The 20,727-nt window shown below is 37.8% G+C and overlaps 2 protein-coding genes across 3 annotated transcripts; one reads left to right on the forward strand and one right to left on the reverse strand.

Moving 5' to 3' along the window:
- Nucleotides 1-7,168: 7,168 nt before the first annotated feature.
- Nucleotides 7,169-12,638, reverse strand: med11 (mediator complex subunit 11). Its single transcript, NM_204048.1, is given in 4 exon segments — nt 7,169-9,330; nt 9,782-9,912; nt 9,997-10,143; nt 12,608-12,638. Coding segments are annotated over 3 exon segments (357 nt in total). The 5' UTR covers nt 10,082-10,143; nt 12,608-12,638; the 3' UTR covers nt 7,169-9,189.
- Nucleotides 12,639-12,692: 54 nt separating this feature from the next.
- LOC116412003 lies at nt 12,693-20,425 on the forward strand. Of its 2 annotated transcripts, XR_004223460.1 has the most exons (6): nt 12,713-12,938; nt 13,499-13,554; nt 15,682-15,752; nt 16,200-16,361; nt 19,023-19,172; nt 19,928-20,425. XR_004223460.1 is itself a non-coding variant. In XM_031904969.1 (5 exons), exons 1-5 carry the CDS (start codon nt 12,848-12,850, stop codon nt 20,046-20,048), a joined length of 501 nt encoding a protein of 166 aa, XP_031760829.1. In that variant the 5' UTR covers nt 12,693-12,847; the 3' UTR covers nt 20,049-20,425. The 2 variants fall into 2 exon arrangements, 1 of the variants encoding a protein (XP_031760829.1); XM_031904969.1 differs by lacking the exon at nt 19,023-19,172 and having other exon boundaries at nt 12,693-12,938.
- Nucleotides 20,426-20,727: the final 302 nt, after the last annotated feature.

Raw genomic sequence — 20,727 nt, forward strand, 5'->3', positions numbered from 1 at the left:
ATGGTTATGATACCATCTAGCTTTGATGTTTTTAATGTCTTCTGTGCTTGTTGTCACCCTATCTGAGTTCTTTGAAAGGGTTTGGCTGGGGCATGGTTATGATACCATCTAGCTTTGATGTTTTTAATGTCTTCTGTGCTTGTCACCCTATATGAGTTCTTTGAAAGGGTTTGGCTGGGGCATGGTTATGATACCATCTAGCTTTGATGTTTTTAATGTCTTCTGTGCTTGTCACCCTATCTGAGTTCTTTGAAAGGGTTTGGCTGGGGCATGGTTATGATACCATCTAGCTTTGATGTTTTTAATGTCTTCTGTGCTTGTTGTCACCCTATCTGAGTTCTTTGAAAGGGTTTGGCTGGGGCATGGTTATGATACCATCTAGCTTTGATGTTTTTAATGTCTTCTGTGCTTGTCACCCTATATGAGTTCTTTGAAAGGGTTTGGCTGGGGCATGGTTATGATACCATCTAGCTTTGATGTTTTTAATGTCTTCTGTGCTTGTCACCCTATATGAGTTCTTTGAAAGGGTTTGGCTGGGGCATGGTTATGATACCATCTAGCTTTGATGTTTTTAATGTCTTCTGTGCTTGTCACCCTATCTGAGTTCTTTGAAAGGGTTTGGCTGGGGCATGGTTATGATACCATCTAGCTTTGATGTTTTTAATGTCTTCTGTGCTTGTTGTCACCCTATCTTAGTTCTTTGAAAGGGTTTGCCTGGGGCATGGTTATGATACCATCTATCTGAGATATTTTTTCTGTCCTCTGTGCTTCAGTGGCTGCAACAAAAAAAACATAATTTTTTAGGAATGTACACATTCCTGATTTTTCAGGGTTCTGCAACTGCGGCAAAATCGTATCTTTTATGGTCACCACAGGTGATCGAAAAGGTAGGACAAACCTGGGCCCACACTGCAGAATCAGTGTTTTTTGGTTCACGTTACTCTACATTGAATTACCTCTGCCTGACCATGCACGTGCGCACAAGCACGGTGACTGCTAAACACACCACTACAGAAATATTCCCACCGACGGGACGAACGTCCTGGAGGTGACAAGCAACTAGTAAAAACTAATATTCGCACACTTGACAGTATCATTAAAGCTTTTTGCGTTTTTTTTCGTTGCAGTAAACGCGGCGTTTTGTCTTTGCGTGTGAACCGGCCGTAACCTTTACACGACTTGATTGGAATGTAGATGCCGGACTTTTTAAAGCAGTTTATTACATAAGTTTAGGAATGTAGTGTGATTTCTGCCCTTTACAGCACAAAACGCAACGCTGTGTCAACAACGTATTTTTCAGAGAAATTTTTGCCATTGATGCCCCTCCTGCATGCCACTGTCCAGGTCATCGCACCCTTTAAACAACTTTAAAATCAGTTTTCTGGCCAGAGATGGGTTTTCTAGGTTTTAAAGTTCGCCTTCCCATTGAAGTCTATGGGGCTCGCAAAGTTCGCGAACGTTCGCACTTTCCGGCGAAAGTTCGCGAACGGGTTCGCGAACATTTTTTTTTAGGTTCGCTACATCCCTAGTCAGTATATAAGCAGTTCTCTTTGAAGGTTTTCTTGGGTCTTCCAGATCCTGCCTTGAATTCTCCATAACTTCCTTTTCTTGAAGGAAGGGTACAGCAATTTTTATAGTCTTTCCCTGGTTTGTAGGCATCAATTAACTTCATTTTCAGATTTCACTTAGTCATTTAAGGAGCCAATGGTTGTTAAGTAACAGCCAAAATGTTGGGATCTTAGAGATCTTATTATGTTGGTTTAAAAAACCCAACCTACTGCACCCCCCATTTTGTAAACGCTACTCCGCCTACACTTTAAGGGGTACAACACCCAAACTCTCCACACTTCTTCGTCCTATAACGGAGCAGGTTGCTTGTGCTTTGCTAAGTGATCCCGCCCCCCCATTTTTTTATGGTACTGCTCCGAAAAGACCAACTTTTACATTGACTTTGACAGGGATAATTTTCAAACTGCTGTCACTCTTACAGCTTTGAAGCTACACTCCCTACACTCCCCAAACTTAAATAAAATAATCATGGGGTCACTCCGAATGAAACAGTGACATTTGTTGAATGACCCAAAGTGAGAGGGGCCCAAGAACAGTCAATCAATTTTCACTCGTTGACTTTAATGGGGAAATTTAAACTGTTGCCACTCTTACAGCTCTGAAGCTACACTCCCCAAACTTGAATCACATAGTCATGGGGTCAGCCTGAATGAAAATATGCAAAAAGAAAAAATCGGTTGTGCTATCCAAAATAGAGTATATAATAAAGTTAACTTGGAGTACGTATTCCTAAAAGCCGTGGCTTCCGGCTATAAATATATTAAGTGCAAAATACAAAAAAGGAAGTCACTCACGATTCAGTAGGTGCAAAAAACTGCCTCCATACAGGTTTATTGGAGCAATCAGTGAGAAGGATACAGACGTTTCGGGAACCTCTTGTTCGCTTTTTCAATGTAGCATGCAATGCTAGGAACTATTAATGTGAAGGTTCCCAAACTTTGCACAGTCAGTCACTGGGTGATTACGTATTCAAGGTTAGAAAAAGTGGGCAGAGCCACCAACAACATTGATTTCAGTGGGGAAATTTTAACTGCTGCCATTCTCACAAGTTTAATGCCAGTGTCCCCAAACCTTTCCCAGTTTGTCAATTGGGGACTAAGGTTAAAGGCTAGGAAAAGTGGGTGAACAGCCAATCCGTTTCCACCCATTGCATTTTATTGGTTTATATTTAAACTGATGCCATTATTTAAGTATTAATTCCAGGGTTGTTAAACTTTGCAAAGTTAGTCACTGGGTATTTACTTTCAATGGTGAAGTGTAAAATTCTGTCAGTTCCACAATTTTTACGCCGGAGTCCCCAAACAGAATTGGTCACTGGGGGACTGCAGTTCAAAAAGAGGAAAAGTAGGTTGGGCCACCAACAGTCAATCAGATTACATCCATTGCATTTCATTGGTTTAAGTGGGCACACCCACCAACACACACAATTCCCCTATTGACTTTTATTTGTTTAAATTTAAACTGCTGCTGTTCTTTAACTATTAATCCTAGAGTCCCTAAACTTTGCAGAGTTAGTCACTGGGTAACTGCAGTTCCAGTTTAGTAGAAGTGGGAGGAGCCACCCACCACCAGTCAGATGTCACTCGTTGACATTCAGTGGGGAAATTTAAATTGCTGCCATTCAGACATTATTAAACCCAGGGTCCCCAAACTTTGCATAGTGGTTTTTACTATATAACTGTTGTCCAAGGTTAGAAAAACTGGGTGGAGCCAACAGCAGCCAATGAGAGTTCATTCAAAGACTTCACATTTTTCAAACCAACATGAAGTTTGTTCTGCACAGTTGTTAATTCCTAATGGCAATTAAGGTTTTATGAGATTATTAGGGAACTTGCAAAAACAGTGCTTATTGCTGAACAAGTAGAAGGGTGTCCAAACGTTTGCACATGCAACAATTACTGTTTTCTTTGTTCCTCTATTTTAAAGTTTGACAAATACATTTACATTTGTAAATATATTATTTTAAACACACTGATCTCTGCAGAAGTTTACTACTTTTCATTTACATCACCACTTTCCAATATATATTCTCACATACAAATTAAAATCTTATTAGCGTTATTCTAAAAGGCTTCAACTCGGTAAAATCCAGCTGATAAACTCTGCTTGAAAGATCACCGTTTTCATGGATGTGCCAGCTCTTGCTGAATATGCCCCTATATGGGAAAGTGTGCCTTCTTGCCTGACTTTCTCTCAGCACTCACTGTAATAACACACCGCTCTCTTCTATGTATTTTCTTGGGAAATCGGCATAGAAAAGCAAAAATTCTTGTATGCTGTGACTTCCAACTGAATTTGGCATAGTTACTAGAGAGTGTCAAAACTTCACTCTGGGGGACTGTAGCAAGCTCTATTTCCCCTTTTGCTTAATATGCACCCAAACTAATCTGATCTGTATTCAATCAGCTTGACAATTAGCTGATGTCTCAAATGTTAACCTTAAAGGAACAGTAACGTCACAAAAGTGTCCTAGTTAAAATACAATATACTATGAAACCTCCCCTATTTTAGTCCAAATACTTACCACCATGGCTACAGCTTATTTCACAATGTAGTAGCATTCCAAAAGCAAACATGCAAGTTTTCCCAGTTCTGGGGCCAACAGTACATTATAAGTACTTTTAAACACTTTGAATTTTTGGTGTTACTGTTCCTTTAAAGGGATTCAGTCACAGAAAAAAAATGTTTTTTTTTCCAAAAGGCATCAGTTAATAGCATTCATCTTACAGAATCCTGGACTAAAATCTGTTTTTAAATGAGAAAATATATATGTATATTTTTTTTTATTTAATTTTAAAATTTGACATGAGGCTAGCCATTTTCTTACTTTCCCAAGTGCCCTCAGCACTTACCAGACTTGTGCCCTGATAAACTTCAGTAATTTTTTGGGAAAAGACACATGGGCCAATTAGTCATCGCAACTTTTAAAAAAGTTGATTGTGGCGACTAGTCACGGCAACTTTTCCACCATAGGTTATTACATTTGGTGTTGTTGATTATTTGCGAGTGCATATTTTCGTGAGTGTGTATATATATATATTAAAAGTCCAGGAATGGTGCACACAGAGAACTGCCCATGTGCATGGTTAACATAACATAATTAGTAAGCACAAACAAACCACAATTGTGTGTCCTGAAGACGGCTTGACTCTAAGCCGAAACGTTGAATTGAATTCAATTAACAATTACTTCAGATCATAAACCTAAATACAATATACAGTAAGGGGCAGAGGGTACATTAAATACAGTGGAAGGCAGTGGGAACTTCACCCCAAGTACATATATACAGTGGGAGTTTCTGACACCCCAGACAAATAAGATGCATTGTGAAGTTCTGGCTCCTTCTGAAAGTTTAGAACCAGACACCATGCACAGAGATGGCTGCCTACACACCACTATTACAGATAAAAAAAGTTACAATAGTGAACATGAAAACAATATAAATTTGAGAGAATCAATTACTTGTCAAAAGCAATTTGAAAGTATTAAGTACTCAACTGTATCAGTTGCCCCTAATATCCAAATCATGAAAAAAGTGTGATTCTTTCTTATATTTACTGTTTCATCTCCTTAGAACACAACATCTCAGATACTGGAGTACCTTGCTTGATGGATTAACAAAGTACAGGTACTATATTAAAAAAAATAAGTAATCAGTATGATAACTTATGATAAGGTAAGTAGAGTTAATTTACAAGAAAATAATGCAGTAAATTCTAGAAAGATTTAAAAACAAAAGGCCAGAGTTTTGGGGATAAAAATAGGGAGAGACAAAGAGCAAGAAATAATAATAAAAAAAAAAGGCAAGGAAAAATATTTAGTTTAAAAAGAGATTTATTTCACCTCAGTCTGTCATGTACAAGATTTCTCTCTGCAGTATTGTACAGCAGAACATTTGATGGCTTAAATGGCACCTGTCACCCTAAGAAATGGTTCCATATTATTTTCTATTGTGTTTGTCAAGCACAATAAACCTCACTTACACTATATAAATTATTTAAATCTTGTTCCTTCAATCTTGGAACATGTAAACATAACCTTTTTAAACCCACAATATGCCCATCTTCATTTTTATAAATGCAAGAATAAGTATTTCTAGGCAGCTATTCCTAAACAAAATTTCACAAATAATAGAAGACTGTGCTAAAAAGGGCAATATATAGACCTATAAATGGTAAAGTGTCCATACATTTTTTTCATTCATTCACTTTTTTTTTAGTTGTAATATTGGTGTGTAGACAGCCATCTCAGTGCATTGTGCCTGAGTCTGAGCTTTCAGAAGGAGCCAGCGCTACACATTAGAAGTGCTTTCAGATAACCTTTTGTTTCTCGTACTCCCATGATACTGGAGGAGTCCCAAGCTGGACTGCTATCCTGCTCCCATTGTTTTGCTGATTACTGCTGAGCCAAAGAGCGAACACTTTATCAGAGCACAGGTCACATGGCTGTGGCACCCTGGGAAACGAAGAATATGGCTAGCACCATGTGAAATTTCAAAATTAAATATAAAAAAATCTGTTTGTGTTTTTGAAAAACGGATTTCAATGCAGGATTCTGCTGGAGAAGCTCTATTAACTGATGCGCTTTGATAAAAACATGTTTTCCCATGTATTCCTTTAAAGTACAACTGTAGCCTCAAAAGAGATCATTCTACAGGTGAAGACTACATGTAACTATACTGGGTGACAGCAGAGACAAATTTGTGCTTACTGTGTAAAAATTGCTGAGTGTATTGACTGTGAAGACGCATTCTTGACAGAATGCCCAGTTAAACTTACTATATATTAGATCAGAATCTGACCAGAGAAAAAATCTCATGTGCATGTGATATCAGCTGGGTAGTCGTATAGAAGTTGCACCTATCTCCTATACGGCTAAGCCACTCAATAATAACATTAAATAAGGGTTAATAAGGCACTTAGGAGCCAAGGGGCCAGGCTGCGCAGCCCTGATCTACTGGGGCATACTTATCTGAATGCACAAGATCATAACATTCATAAAGGACAAGAAGCTTTAATAACACAGAACTGAGGCACACCACGTTTACTATATTAGCAGACCCAGAAAGAGTTAACTGTATTTTACTGAGAAAGGCAATTCAAATAAACTGTGTACATAATTTGGTTTCATGGGCACATAACTTGTCCTAACCAATTTCCAGGCTGGAAGGAAAACTTCTTAATGCAGCTGCCAAAAGGAGCATTCCCTGTGCCGTCCAATGTCTCTTAATGTGAAGGAATGTTGTATATGCGGAACAAAAGTGATATGTGAAGGAACAAACAAAAAGAAATTCACATATAAATTAGAGACAGAAGCTTTCTGCAACAAATAAAAACAAATTGGGGTTACAAAGCAGCCATTTCTTATCTGATGATCTTATCAAGTCACTTACTGGAGCGTAATTGTCAGAAGACAAAATGCTGCACCAGTGTGACCTTTTTGGTTACACATACAAGTATATATACTGCCTCTTTTGCCTTAGAATAAACTGAAGGAATGACTTCTCACAAGCTTCTTAGACACAGACATTTTACAACAAAAAAGCCTCCAAGTCCAACACACCAATAAATATATATATATATATATATATATATATATATTTTTTTTTTATATAAAGAAAAGCATTTATTTAGAACATCCAATGCACTCACTTACACAATTACTACTTCATAAATAAAGGGACAACATGAAATCATAAGGCTCACCGGAGAACTACACAAATACAAATTACACCACTAAACTATATTTTGAAATGGTGATTGTTTAAAGGTTTACTATAAATTTGTATTTTTCAATTTTCCTATTGGAGCTGAATAAATAATTGTTTCTGAAGGACTGATTTTTTTTCATTTTTTTGGCAGGATTTAGACTATTTTACACCTCCAGTGGCTCCTGGGCCACACCCTTATTGCATTTTTTATAGTGTAGCAGCAGAGTCACTTCAAAAAATACCATTGTGTGACACACCCTAAAAAAAAAAAAAAAAAAAAAAAAAGCAGGCATTGTTTCTCATCATTTGAAGAATGGCCAACCAAAGCATGCTGGTGAAAAAGTCATACAGATATAGCAGTAGTATGAATTACGGCAATGACACTCAAGGAAATTTGTCGCTTGCAGTAAAAATGTGCTTTCTCGGGCTACATATCTCCTGAATAAACGATCCCCTTTGCTAACATTTAACCTGCCACAAATAAATTACATTATTCGTGGCAATTCGGCTTAATCACGGGGAAATGTCTTCTTTAACATTTCCAAAGATTAAGCCAAACTACTACAAGTAATGTAATATACTAGAAATGATTCAAATATTTGCAAAGGGGTGGCATTCTCGTGACATTTGTCACCCATGGTAGCCCCTTTATTACCGCAGGTGCCAAATCTACTTGTGTGTCATTGCCCTTTAAGTTATACAACTACAAAAACACATGTATCCCACCACATTAAAGAGATTCTGACACCAGAAATTAAACTGTTTTTAAATATAACATAACATTGTCTTTGCATGAGCTTTATAATTTTGCCTTAAGTGTAGTTGCCCAATTCTTTTACATTTCTTATCTGATCCCCCATGTTCCTCTATGAGGGGGCTGCCATATTTAAACTGCAGGAGTCCGTTAGCATTAGAAGCTATAACTGACAGGCTGAGAAGGGACTGTCAGATTGGCAAAACAGGAACTCCAAGTATCAGTTACATACAAAAGCAGCCCTATCAGCCAAAAATGATCAATATGACCTATAGGGAACTTTATATGTACATTCATATTTTGAAAAGTAGTTTTTTCATGTCAGTATCACTTTAAGCAATTAAACAAAGTAATTTTAGTGTACACTTGGACTTTTACACTTTTACACTTGTTTACATAGCACATAATTCACTCTACCATTTAAAATTTTTAGGGATGCACCAAATCCAGGATTCAGTTTGATATTCAGCCTTTTTCAGCAGGATTCAGATTCAGCCGAATCCATGGTCCTGGACGAACCAAATCCGAATTCTTAAAATCATGTGATTTTTCGACAAACAAACTTGCAGCGCAGCAGTAAAGAATGATTGAAGTTTATCAGAGCACAAGTTACATGACTGGGGACACCTGGGAAATGAAGAATATGGCTAGCCCCATGTGAAATTACAAAATTATATATTTAAAAATCTTTTCAATGCAGGTTTCTGATGGAGAAGCTCTATTAACTGATAGATCTTGAAAAATAGCAATTTCCTTGTCTCTTTTCACACTAAATTCAATGGTCACATGGCGAGCACTTTTTCTTGCCACTAATAAATTGTGCAACAGTTGTTTTCATTTCAAGCAAAGATAAGCATAAGATTAACAAGAAAATTCAGACCACTGCTAATTTATAAACATCCAAAAGAGGCTTGCAAATTACAATTTTAAATGAGCTGACTTGAGACAGAAAAACATGACACAGAAAGTCATATAAACTGATGTTTAATGTGTATTTCCTTCTTTAAGAGTTCCTACACGTTTCTCCTCCAGGGATGCTGACCAGCAGCTATATCATTAATGTGCAGAACGAAATTATTTTACTGATTACACTCTTGCCACACTAACTTTCTTTTGATGAGAACATGGATCATACAAAGCTCTTCCATTTCACATATCAAGGCTGTTCCAACATCTGGTCACATGTCCTACTCAGTTCTGCTAACTTGACCCGAGCATAGTCAATTCTGTTTAGAGCCATCGTGCCATCTTTTCGAGCACTGTAACTTGAGCCTTCATGTGGCTGTCCAGTGGCCACCTAAAAAGAAAAAAAAACTGGGGATGATATTTGCAGAATTTAGTTCCCTTTTGTAGCAGAATAATGTTGATCCTGTTGATTACTGTTTTCTCTTTATATTCGTCTAAATGAAAAAAATCCTGCTGCAGGGCTTTCTGTTTATATTATGTATCTTGCCTGTAAAAAGACAATTCCAATTTAAAAGGCTCCTTTCAGTCTAAGACGTACTTATAACCTTCCCTGGAAGTTGCTTTAGAAAATAAATCCTGACCCCAAGGGACAGCAAATACATTTTTCCGAATGCCATCCTGGTAACCAGTCAAGAAGGGCTTCCTGAAGTATATAGGTGTGCTTTTCCCTGCTCCAAGTCCCCCAAGGGGGCATAGCCAACAGTGGGAAACAGTGCTCTAACCTATTATATTTGACACAAAATATTATTTTCTGAAATCAGTACCACCATGAAATTGCTTACCTGGGTGAGATAGCGGATCTGCCCTGAGAGTTCAGACTCTACTCTCTGCACAGAAGCTGTGAACTGAGTTGCCTGTTTGTCCAACACACGTTCATTTGGCTTCTCTTTTGAAAGCTCTAAAATTACATTTCCTGTTTAAGATTTAAAAAAATATATATATTAAAATTGCAACAAATTGGAATTCAATGCAAGGATTATTAACTAAAGTTTAATACCTGCATTCAATAATATGGCTGCTATTTCACGCTCGATTTCCTCCAAAGCACGTAGTCTCTCATTTGCCATACCATAGGTGGCCATAACAGTACAGGATTAGAATGGGAAGAGATATTTACCAAATCCAGATATTTCAATAATCAAACCTAAAAAGCATACAGGAAAAAAAAAAAAAAAAAAAAAGAGTTGGTGACCACATAGTATAACTTAAGCTTATCTAGCTAGGGGTTGCTCTAAAAATTTTGGGGCCCCTTGCTTTGATTTCAATAAATAGTGCAATGTTCTAATAAAAGTCTAAGAAAAAAAATTGACTCCCTCATGGCTCGCACTTCTTTTCTACCAATTTCTTCCTTATCCTTTGGTCTCTTGTTTTATTTATTTTAAGTTTAAAGACATTCTGAAAGACTGATAAATAAATGTAATGTACACTGTATCCTATGCAGACATGCAAAGCAGATATGAGCTAAATACATATAGCGGTTGAATAATGACTGATTAGTACAAGTGCATGCTGTACAACTATAAAGAAAACAATGAAGCATAATGCATCTTAACTGATTTTCCATCAGCCATTTATAACGCATGTTTTATTGCAAGTGAAAATGCTTGCAATACACTGAACCTGAGAGATTCAGATTTCCATACTTTTTGCAGGATTTGGTTAGCCAATCCAAATCTAAAACCCTAAAAGTTATGTTACTTTAACACAATAGAGAACTAAAGTGAACAATTTTTTTAGGGGATTTTCATCAAATTTCGATTTGGATTGAGGAGAACCAATTGAATCTAAAAATGATGGACTCGAAGCTGACTACATTAGCATGATGATTCCTATGATGCCATTCATCACAACAATTTGCAGACTACTAACTTTATACCCTACTGAATGAGCACTGGATAGCTTCTGAGGGATGATTTAGGAAAATTATTTCACAAAGAGAAAATGCATTTTGCAGACAGGGATTCCACTTCATACCTTTAGAGGGGTTGTTCACCTTTAAATTAACTTTTAGTATGTTGAAGAGCAGTGATCCCCAACCAGTGGCTCGCAAGCAACATGCTCACCAAACCCTGGGATGTTGCTTTTAGTGGCCTTAAAGAAGGCCATTTTCGCAACCCTAGGAACTTTTTTTTAAATGCTTGTTTTGCTCTCCAGTTCCTATATTTTATTGTAACTTATTGGTAAAAATTGTTGGGGACCCTGTTACATAGAGTGCTATTCTGAAACAATTTGCAATAGGTCTTTATTTTATTAATAATTTTTGGTTTTTGAATTATTTAACTATTTAGTCAGCAACTCTCCACTTTGGAGTTTTACAAGTTGCTAGGTCCTAAATTACCCTAACAACCAAGCAGTGGTTTAAATAAGGAACTGATATATGAAAAGATAAGCAATGAGAAGGAACCATAACAATGAAATTGTGGCCTCAAAGAGCAATATATTTTTTGGCTGCTGGGGTCACAGACCCCCTTTTGAAAGCTGGAGTCAGAAGAGGAAAGTTGCTAAGAACTGACCATCCTATAACATACTGAAAGGTGAACTACCCCTTTAAAACTAAAGATCTTTCAAATATACAGGTAGAGGATCTGTTATCCAGAATGCTCGAGAGCTGGGATCTTTCCATAGTTTAGATCTTTATGCTACGTTTACTAAGGATTAATTATGTCTTAGTTTGGGTCAAGTACAAGGTACTGTTTTAATATTACAAAGAAAAAGAAAATAATTTCTAAAAACTAGAACCATTTGTTTAAAATTGAGTCTATGGGAGATAGCCTTTCCATAATTCAGAACTTTCTGGATAATGGGTTTCTGGATAACGGATCCTATACCTGTACTATCATTATTTTAGCTTAATGCTATACAGAGAACTTTTACATGTCTAGTAGTGGTGGTTGCAGCTCTACTACTATTAATCAGGAGACACTTTCTCCCAAGATAATGCAACCAAACAGGGTGGTGCTAGCATATGAAAAACGTGGCTGAAGAAAAATAGATAGGGCCCCTGTGTGGGGGTTCACCTTGACATGGCATGGTGGCTTCACAGTTTAATAATAATAAAGTTGTAACTAAAAACCTGTTTCTGAAAATGTTGGCATTTGCACAGATTGTTTTACTAATAAAAGGGGCCAGTTAATATTCATAAAATTGTCTTGCCTATATTTTTATTTAGCAGCTATTCTTCTTACATTATGATTTTCAAATTACAGTCTGGTTGCTAGGGTTATTAAGTTCTAGCAACTAGGCATCACCATTGTCTACATCACAATAAAAGGTAACAATTGCTTACAACAGGGTGCTTAGCTAAAATTGTTCATTGGCCAGCCTTGATCCTACTTTTCCTACTAAAATTAAATTAACAATAAGGTACAAATGCATATGCAGAGAGAATATTGATTCTGGTCACTAATTTAAAGAAATCTAATTAGAACCCATGCAGACTGGAACAGAGGATGTACGACCCTTACGCAACGGTGAGAAATAGAGTTTAACACGTGGGTACATAGCCATATATACTATGTTGCCCTGGTGCATAGCAAAACTTATAATACAAAATGCATCGCATACACATTTCCCACCTAAAGCCACAGAACACGAAAAATAAATGTTACCTTCCGTGCGTCTGATTCAGCCAAAACAAAAATGGCGACCAATGCACTTCCGCCGTGCGGAAGTTTGAAAGGACCACAATTACGGCGTAAGTCTATAAGTCTGTGTTGATACATGGTGGACGAGAGACAAATAACGGAAAAGGAACGCTGGCGGAAATGTAAACGCCTCAAATAACAGCAATATTTAAGCCTCCACATTCGTGCGATTAACCTTTTCGGACCTATTACGTATTAGTCTGCATGGAGTTACCATGGAAGCAGCAAATCAGACGCGACCTGAGGAGAAGGGATGTTGTGCAGATGGGGAACTACGGAAGCCTGGTGGAATCATGTAAAGCGTGGAAATACATATTCAGAACTTGGTGGTGGTGGGGGGTGGAATAGGGTATTTTACTTAACTGATCTTAATTTTAAATAAGTAATATTACTGCAGTTAAAAGAATGCTAGATTCGCAAAAGCCTTAATCCTTATTGTGTATACTGCATTTTTGTACATTTTGGAGTTACATTTTTGTTTCACTTTAATTAAATGTACCAAATAATTCCAGACTTGCATATGAACAATTTATATCAAGTTTAAGTTTATGTAAGTTTTTGTTACATTGTTTACATTTTGCTGGCATTAATAATGTCAAATTCTGGTTAAACTGGCAAGATTAGTTTACTCCAACTTTTTTGAAAGACAAAACATTTTTTTGACATTCAGACAAGCATTAAGACATTTTTGAATTTGTTGTTGAATTTTCTGAGTAAACAAATGTTTTACACAAATTTAACACTAAATACGTCTTCACGACGCGTTCATGAATTTTCCCCATCCCCCAGTCTAGTTATCTATGGTTAGCATAAATGAAGGTGTCCAATCTCATCACTTAAATTGTCCATTCCTAGATGCTCTGTTACTAGAACAACAAGAAGACAGAAGTAAGCGGAATAAAGAGACAGAGGTGAGAAAAAAAGGCTGTCCTTTTTTTAAAGTGCAGGGAAGTGTTTGGCAACGACTATCATAATGACAGATTCAGTGCCTATTGATAGACAAGAAGAGTATTGCTGGAAGAATGCTACCAAATCAATTGCCAAAACTAACCCTTACCCCCCCCCCATAAAAAAAAAATGTTACTTTTGAGTACATTTTACATTGTATTTCAGGTTTGTAAACCTAACAATACATACCCCAGTTGAAAGGAAATGTAATTCTGAGCATCTTTTTAATATACTGTTGTTACAGATTTCAGTTATTTCAAAGTTATTGCTTTCATTAGCAATTAAATTTACAAATATCCTTATGTCCTTAGCCATACTTCTTACTGCTGGTTCTGACTACTAAAACAGTGTAGCAGAAGCTACTTGATTAACAGACCTGTGAAGAAGCATGTCAGACATTGTAGGAATTAATGTCTTAGTTGGATGAGAGCTGTCTTCTACTATAGAGCTTCAGTAATCATAACAGGCAGTGAGTGCAGATAATTGGAACATCAACTACATTAATAACTTGGAAACTAGAAAGAGAATTTTGAGAACAAACTTCATGTTGGTTTGAAAAATATGAAGTCACTGCTTGAAATCTGATTGGCTGTTGTTGGCTCCACTCACTTTTTCTAAACTTGGACTACAGTTATATAGTAAAAACCACTGTGCAAAGTTTGGGGACCCTGGTTTTAATGGAGTTCGAATGGCAGCAATTTAAATTACTCCACTCAAAGTCAGTGAATGAAATCTGATTGGTGGTTGGTGGCTCCGCCACTTTTTCTAACCTGAAACTGCAGTTACCCAGTGACTAACTCGGCAAAGTTTGGGGACCCTAGGATTAATAGTTAAAGAACGGCAGCAGTTTAAATTTAAACCCCCCTTTTTCTAACCTTAAGTCACCAAGTGACAAACTGCAAAGTTTGGGCACCCTGGCATAAATAGTGTACAGCATTTTAAATTTAAACCAATGAAATTCAGTGGCTATAATCTGTTTGGCTGTCCCTCAGTGGCCAATTGTGAAAAGTTTGGGGACACTGGCATTAAACATGTGAGAATGGCAGCATTTTAAATTTCCTCATTAAAATCAATGAAATAAATCTAATTTGCTCCACCCACTTTTTTCAAACTTTTAATTACTGTCACCCAGTGACTAACTCAAACTAAAGTTTGAGAACCCTGGCATAAATAGTATACGAATGACAGCATTTTAAATTTAAACCAAATATATTTAATAGGTGATTGGCTGCTGGTGGCTCCACCCATTTTTGCAAACCTAAAAATGCAGTCCTGTAGGGACCAACTGTGAAGAGTTTGGGGACCCTGACATTATTACTGTGAGAATGGCAGCAGGTTAAATTTCCTTCATTGAGTCAAAAGGTAAAATCTGATTGGCTGATCATAGCTACGCCCACTTTTGGGCATCCAACAAATACAATATTTTCATTCAGGCTGACCCCATGACTTTGTGATTCAAATTTGGGGAGTGTAGCCTCAAAGCTGTAAGATTGGCAGCTGTTTAAATGTCCCCATTAAAGTCAATGGGTGAAACTTGATTGGCTGTTGTTGGCTCTTTCCACATTGGGCCATCCAACAAATGTCACTGTTTCAAGAAGTTGGGTTTTTCAAACCAACATAATTTTATAGATATGATTCATTGGCTAGGTGCATGACACATTACATTCTGCTAAAGCTAGACACTCTACCCAGTACCATGCACAGTCCCTGCAGTTGCTAAATTGCATGCTACAGAAGGCTCACCTGTCGGTAAGGAGTGGTCAGCAGTGGCGTAACTTCAGGGTCCCAGGCTCCCCTTGCAAAAGAAATTTTCTTGCTCAAACATCCCTTCCAGAATTTGTGGAATACCCATGATGCATGCAAAATTGCATGTTGCAGGTCATCTGTGATTTGGCTTCTGTTGCAGATCACGCTAACCCCCTTCCCCCACATGTAAGATAATGTCTAGTGTTACTTAAACACATTGTTCACAATGTGATAGGGTAAGTGACAGAGTATAACATGTGGCATTGGTTAAATGTTTTGTACAGTTAAATTTGTGCAGATGGCATGGTAGTTTATACACTTGACAATATTGACATTTTTTACAGGATCATGTGAATGAGCCCCTTACCCCTAACATGTCCAGCAGCTACATTATGATTCAGGCAACCCCAGACTGGTGAGTTTTAATGTTTGAAAGCCACGGTTTTATTTAGGTGCATAACTATAGAGCAGGACTGTCTACCTGGAGTTCCACAGCCAGATGTGGCCCTCAAAAATAAACAAACATTTTATGGCCCCCAATTTTCTCTAGACTCCATAGACTTCACTGTATGACATCAATCACTTTCATATAATCTGGCCCTCAAAAAAGCTGTAAGAGATTTAATTGGCCCACTGCTTGTAATAAGTTGGTCAGCACTGCTATAGATGAACAACATTCGGCGAGGTGTGTAGAGTCAGTGGGGATCTAATTAATAAGCGATTGCAATATACATTGGTAAAATAGTTCACCTGATTAATTTGCTATGAGGTCCAGTAACATATAGCTATGCCACTGGTTTCAGTGTTTCTTACTTATGACAACTTATTACTGTGTTATTTGGTATTCTCTGTGATGTTGCAGTGACCAGTGCCATGATTTGAAGAGCTTAAAAGAACAAAATGACTTGTTACTGAAGCAGCTGAGTTGGATGGAGAGGGAAAGGGAACACCTCCTTACCTCACTTATAGAAGAAAAGCAGAAAGAGGCAGAAAGAGTGAATCAGAATAATGACATTGAGGAGAGGTGAGTGAAGCAGTTTGTCATCCTCTTGGTAGTGCATCAGTAAACTCCTAGGTAAAAAAAGCTAATTGCAGTGAATTGTACACTGATCTGCACATACATTGTCATTACTGGGCTACTATATTCCATAGAATTAAATAGTATTTATTGGTTAGCACGCAGGAATACATATTGTTAATGCTCATCCTTCAGGCAGAACAGAGTTTTAATCTAATTTATCTTATAGTAACATTAGACATATTATTGGTTTCTTATTTAACCTCACTTATGCTGGGACCTTATGAGCTGCTTGCTCTCAGTGGCACCAGTCATACACGCACACAGATTTTCTGTGCAGCAAACACCAAATATAGTGGTATACACTGAAAATTCTGTGTGGACATACAATTGACATATAAATTATAAAGAGAATGGGATGATCTGCAATTCATTTAAACCCCATAGTTCAATGCAAATAGCACAAAAACATATTAAATGTTAAATGTTGAAACTGTTATTGTTTTCTGAAAAATATATGCTCATTTTGAATTTGGCTTTTTTTAACTTCTTTATATTATGTCACCCATAGTACTGGCAGCAGACTTAACTCCCATTAGCTGTGTCTCCTGTCAGTCTGACACTGCTTCCTGTGCCTGTGACTGCTGCAAATCTAGCTTAACAGTATTAGATTTGTGATATGAGTCTGTTTGCCTCTGCCAATGCAAGGGAAAAATTAACCAATGACCTTTCAATTTATGCAATGAAGTGGTCTAAAAGGAAAAAAGTAAGGGCAAAGCCTGGACGTGATGTTGTAACCATATAGGAAGTTCTCAATGTGTCTGGTTCAAAATAGGCCACTCCCATCCCGTCACAAAACTGATCAGAGAGACAGAAGGACTAATTTAACAGGTATTAGCTTTTGCAGTGGCCTTTTTACTTTTTTTTATGGAAAATGGATTTTCTTACACGCTGAGAGCATTGTTGGTAGTTTAAAGGAGATGTAAATGTTAAAAAAACAAATCATATATTTAGCCTTAGACTACTATTCTCTACACTTTACACTACCTTAATTTTTAAAATAAGACTATCTTAATCCACCGTGTCCAGCACTCCCCCCTGGTGTTTTGCAGTCACATGTGCCATGTTTGAAAGTCTTCAGAAGGAGCAGAAGCCCCCACTCTCCTGGAAAAAAAAAGCCTGCTCATACACAGGCTCCTGCTGCCTCCAGGCATGCGCAGAAGGGCTCTCCACTCCGACAAGTTGTCGGTGTAGTGAGAGACCTGAACAGGAGGGGGCGGGGCTTCACTCTGAACAAGGAAGGAGTGGAATAGAGCAGAATGTAACTCAGCAACCAGGTAAGAAAGAACAGAGGGACAAAGGCAGGCAATCTGGGACGCTGTTTAGAGTAATTTTATTAATAGAAAAAAAAAGGTTTACTTATTCTTTAATAAAATTTGTACATTGAAGGTGAACAACCCCTTTAAAAACAGACACAAGTGGAAATCACTGCAAGGGCTCAGAAATATTTCCGACAACCATTGTCTGTGAACAGTTTGCTGTTGCATCCACAAATAAAAGTAAAAACTCTACCATGTAAAGAAGAAACCATATTTAAACATGATTCAGAAACAGCCTTCTCTGGGCCCAAGCTCAATTAAGGGGTAAAGTGGAAGTGGAAAGTTGCCCTGTGGTCTGGAGAAGGCCCTGTTAAAATTGTACAGTTCAAAAGCCATCATCATTAATGCACATGGCATGGGTAGCTTGCACATCTGGGAAGGCACCATTAATGCTGAATGATACCAGGTTTTAGAGCAACATGTGCTGCCATCCAAAGTCTTTTTCAGGAAAGGGCTTTCTCATTTCAGCAAGAAAATGCCAAACCACATTCTGCACTTATTACAACAGCATGGGTCCATAATAAGAGTCTGAGTGCTAAACTGGCCCTGCCAGCAGTTCAGTCCTGGTACCTATTAAAAACATTTGGCATATTATGAAAGTAACAAGGAGACCTTGAACTGTTGAGCAGCTGAAATTCTATATCGGACAAGAATGGGACAATTGGTCTTCTCAGTTTCTAAAGGTCCCCATACACAGGCCGATAGTAGCTGCCGATATCGGTCCCTTGGACCGATTCGGCAGCTTATCTGCCCGTGTAGGGGCAGAACCGAGGGGCCTGGCCGACCGATATCTGGCCTTAAATTGGGCAGATATCGATCGGCCAGGTTAGAAAATTCAGTCGGATCGGGGACCACATTGGCTCGTTGATGCGGTCCCTGAACCGACTGCCCCATTGCCGCATGTAGAATTCCATCGTTTTGGCCCCAGGGCCAAACAATCAAATTATTTTTTTTTTTACCTAAACGCTCCCGGATATCGCCCACCCGTAGGTGAGGATATCGGGTGAAGATCCGCTCGCTTGGCGACATCTTCAAGCGAGCAGATCTGCTCATGTATGGGGACCTTAAACCTTTAAAAGAAAAGGTCATGCCCCTGTCCTGTGATGCTGCGTACATCAAATTTAAAATCAGCATATATTTTTGAGAAAACAATTCAACTTTGCTGTTTCTAAATCTGCTATGTGCAATTAAATAAAGGGTTTAAATTATTTGGAAATCATCCCATTTTTTTATTTGGATATGGGGTTGTACATCAGTTACCACTAATTCAGACCCACCCTGCTTTCAGAACACACAGTGAGCACAAAGTGAGCACAAAATATAACTCTTGCTCACGTGGCTGAGCCAGGAAGAAATTACAATGGACATTGGCCAAGACAGTCATTTAGGACTGTGGGCACCATCCTTCAGTAATGATGACTTCTTTCTAGGAAAGTAGGTAAGCCATACATTAACAATTTTTAGTTACATTTTGTTAAAAATATGAAGTTAAGATTTTTGTAGTCGCACAAAACATTGTTTTTGTGGCCACTAAATAAATGGAAGGTTTTATATTCACTTACATCATTATGTTGTGCTTTATTTATACATTTTTTACCTAGTTCATGGCAGAATTTGATTGATTCCTCTGGAGCCTACAGTTTAATTACCATAGAAACTTGGCTTATTTTTACACTACCCTACTACTTGTATGTTATGTGTTTTCTTTTGTATCAGTGATCTTGAAACAGTATTCAAACCCCATTTGCTATTTGGGTTTTCCTAATTATCCCATACCCCTGCCATCAAAAACTTTTTTTTCCAGATGTAAAATTTGAGGCCTTCTCTTCCATATTGAATATTGGTTTCCAGTTCCCTCTGTGGCTGTACCACATTACCATACAATGACTGCCCTGCTCCTTTAGTTCATATTTTCCTTTTAATTATACTTCAGCAACAAGTTATCGTGGCTGGGGTCCTAGGTTCACTGCCTTGCCAAAGCACTATCTGCAAAGAGGTTTTTATGTTCTCCCCCTGCTTATATGGGTTTCCTCCCAGACACCAAAAACATACAAGCAGATAAATTGGCTTCTGGTAGAACTGACCATAGCTTATGTGACTGCGATAGGCAAGGCTGCAGAGAAGGGAGGGGGCAATACAAGAATAATTTCTAGTTTTGCCATGGAAATTCTGATTACAATTTCATTTCTTTAGGTATCGACAGCTGAGAGAAAAATTGTATAGAAAAAGAGATCGCCCATCGCAGAGCCGTCTATTATCTGTCAGCTCCCATGCTAATCTCAATAAAAATAGCCGGTTAAATAAACTTACATGAAAGTAACTTATCATTACTACATTACTCATCTCTCCACTAATGATGCACTGTACCACACATCCCACCCCTTGCACATTTTGTTGGCACTGTACAGTATTAATTACTCAAAATTTAAGTGCATATCAGCATCCCCCCCAACCAGGACACATTCAGTTTCACATCCACTACTGACCAGAAAACAAAGAATTTAAAAGGACAAGTGGCAAATTTATCACCATATCCAATTGTTCATCTTGCCTTGATGGTGCTGTAGTTTCAAGAGGAGCACTGCATAGTGACCAGCAGTCACTGGCAAATCGCTCCTTGCTTTACCATACTGCATTATTTAATGTAATATGTCAGTATTATTAAAATAAATGTTTTTCCCTACTGGTTAAGTATCTGTGTCAGATTCTCTTTCTAATAATATTTCATAATAAATACCCTGCCAACAGGAATAAGAACCAATTCCTCAAATGAGCAGTTCAATTCTAGGACAGATATGAGGCTAAATTAACTGGGAATCCAACCCAGGGCCCCCTCCACATCACACCTAAGATTTAAAGGAGAATGCAAGTCAAAATTACAAAAGCATACTGCTTAATAGTCCTCCTATTGTTTAGTAAAAACGCCACACTTTTGGCTCACCTAATCAAATATTTAATCAGTCACACTTACTTCACATTTTCTAGAACAGGCA

This window comes from Xenopus tropicalis, chromosome 1 (genome assembly GCF_000004195.4).
Source record: "Xenopus tropicalis strain Nigerian chromosome 1, UCB_Xtro_10.0, whole genome shotgun sequence".
Taxonomy (NCBI): Eukaryota; Metazoa; Chordata; class Amphibia; order Anura; family Pipidae; genus Xenopus; species Xenopus tropicalis.

Coding starts and splice junctions, on each gene's coding strand:
- LOC116412003 (XM_031904969.1), top strand. CDS start 12,848: ATGGAGTTACCATGGAAGCAGCAAATCAGACGCGACCTGAGGAGAAGG. Junction 15,753..16,199: donor ATTCAGGCAACCCCAGACTG/GTGAGTTTTAAT, acceptor GTGATGTTGCAG/TGACCAGTGCCATGATTTGA. Junction 16,362..19,927: donor AATAATGACATTGAGGAGAG/GTGAGTGAAGCA, acceptor TCATTTCTTTAG/GTATCGACAGCTGAGAGAAA.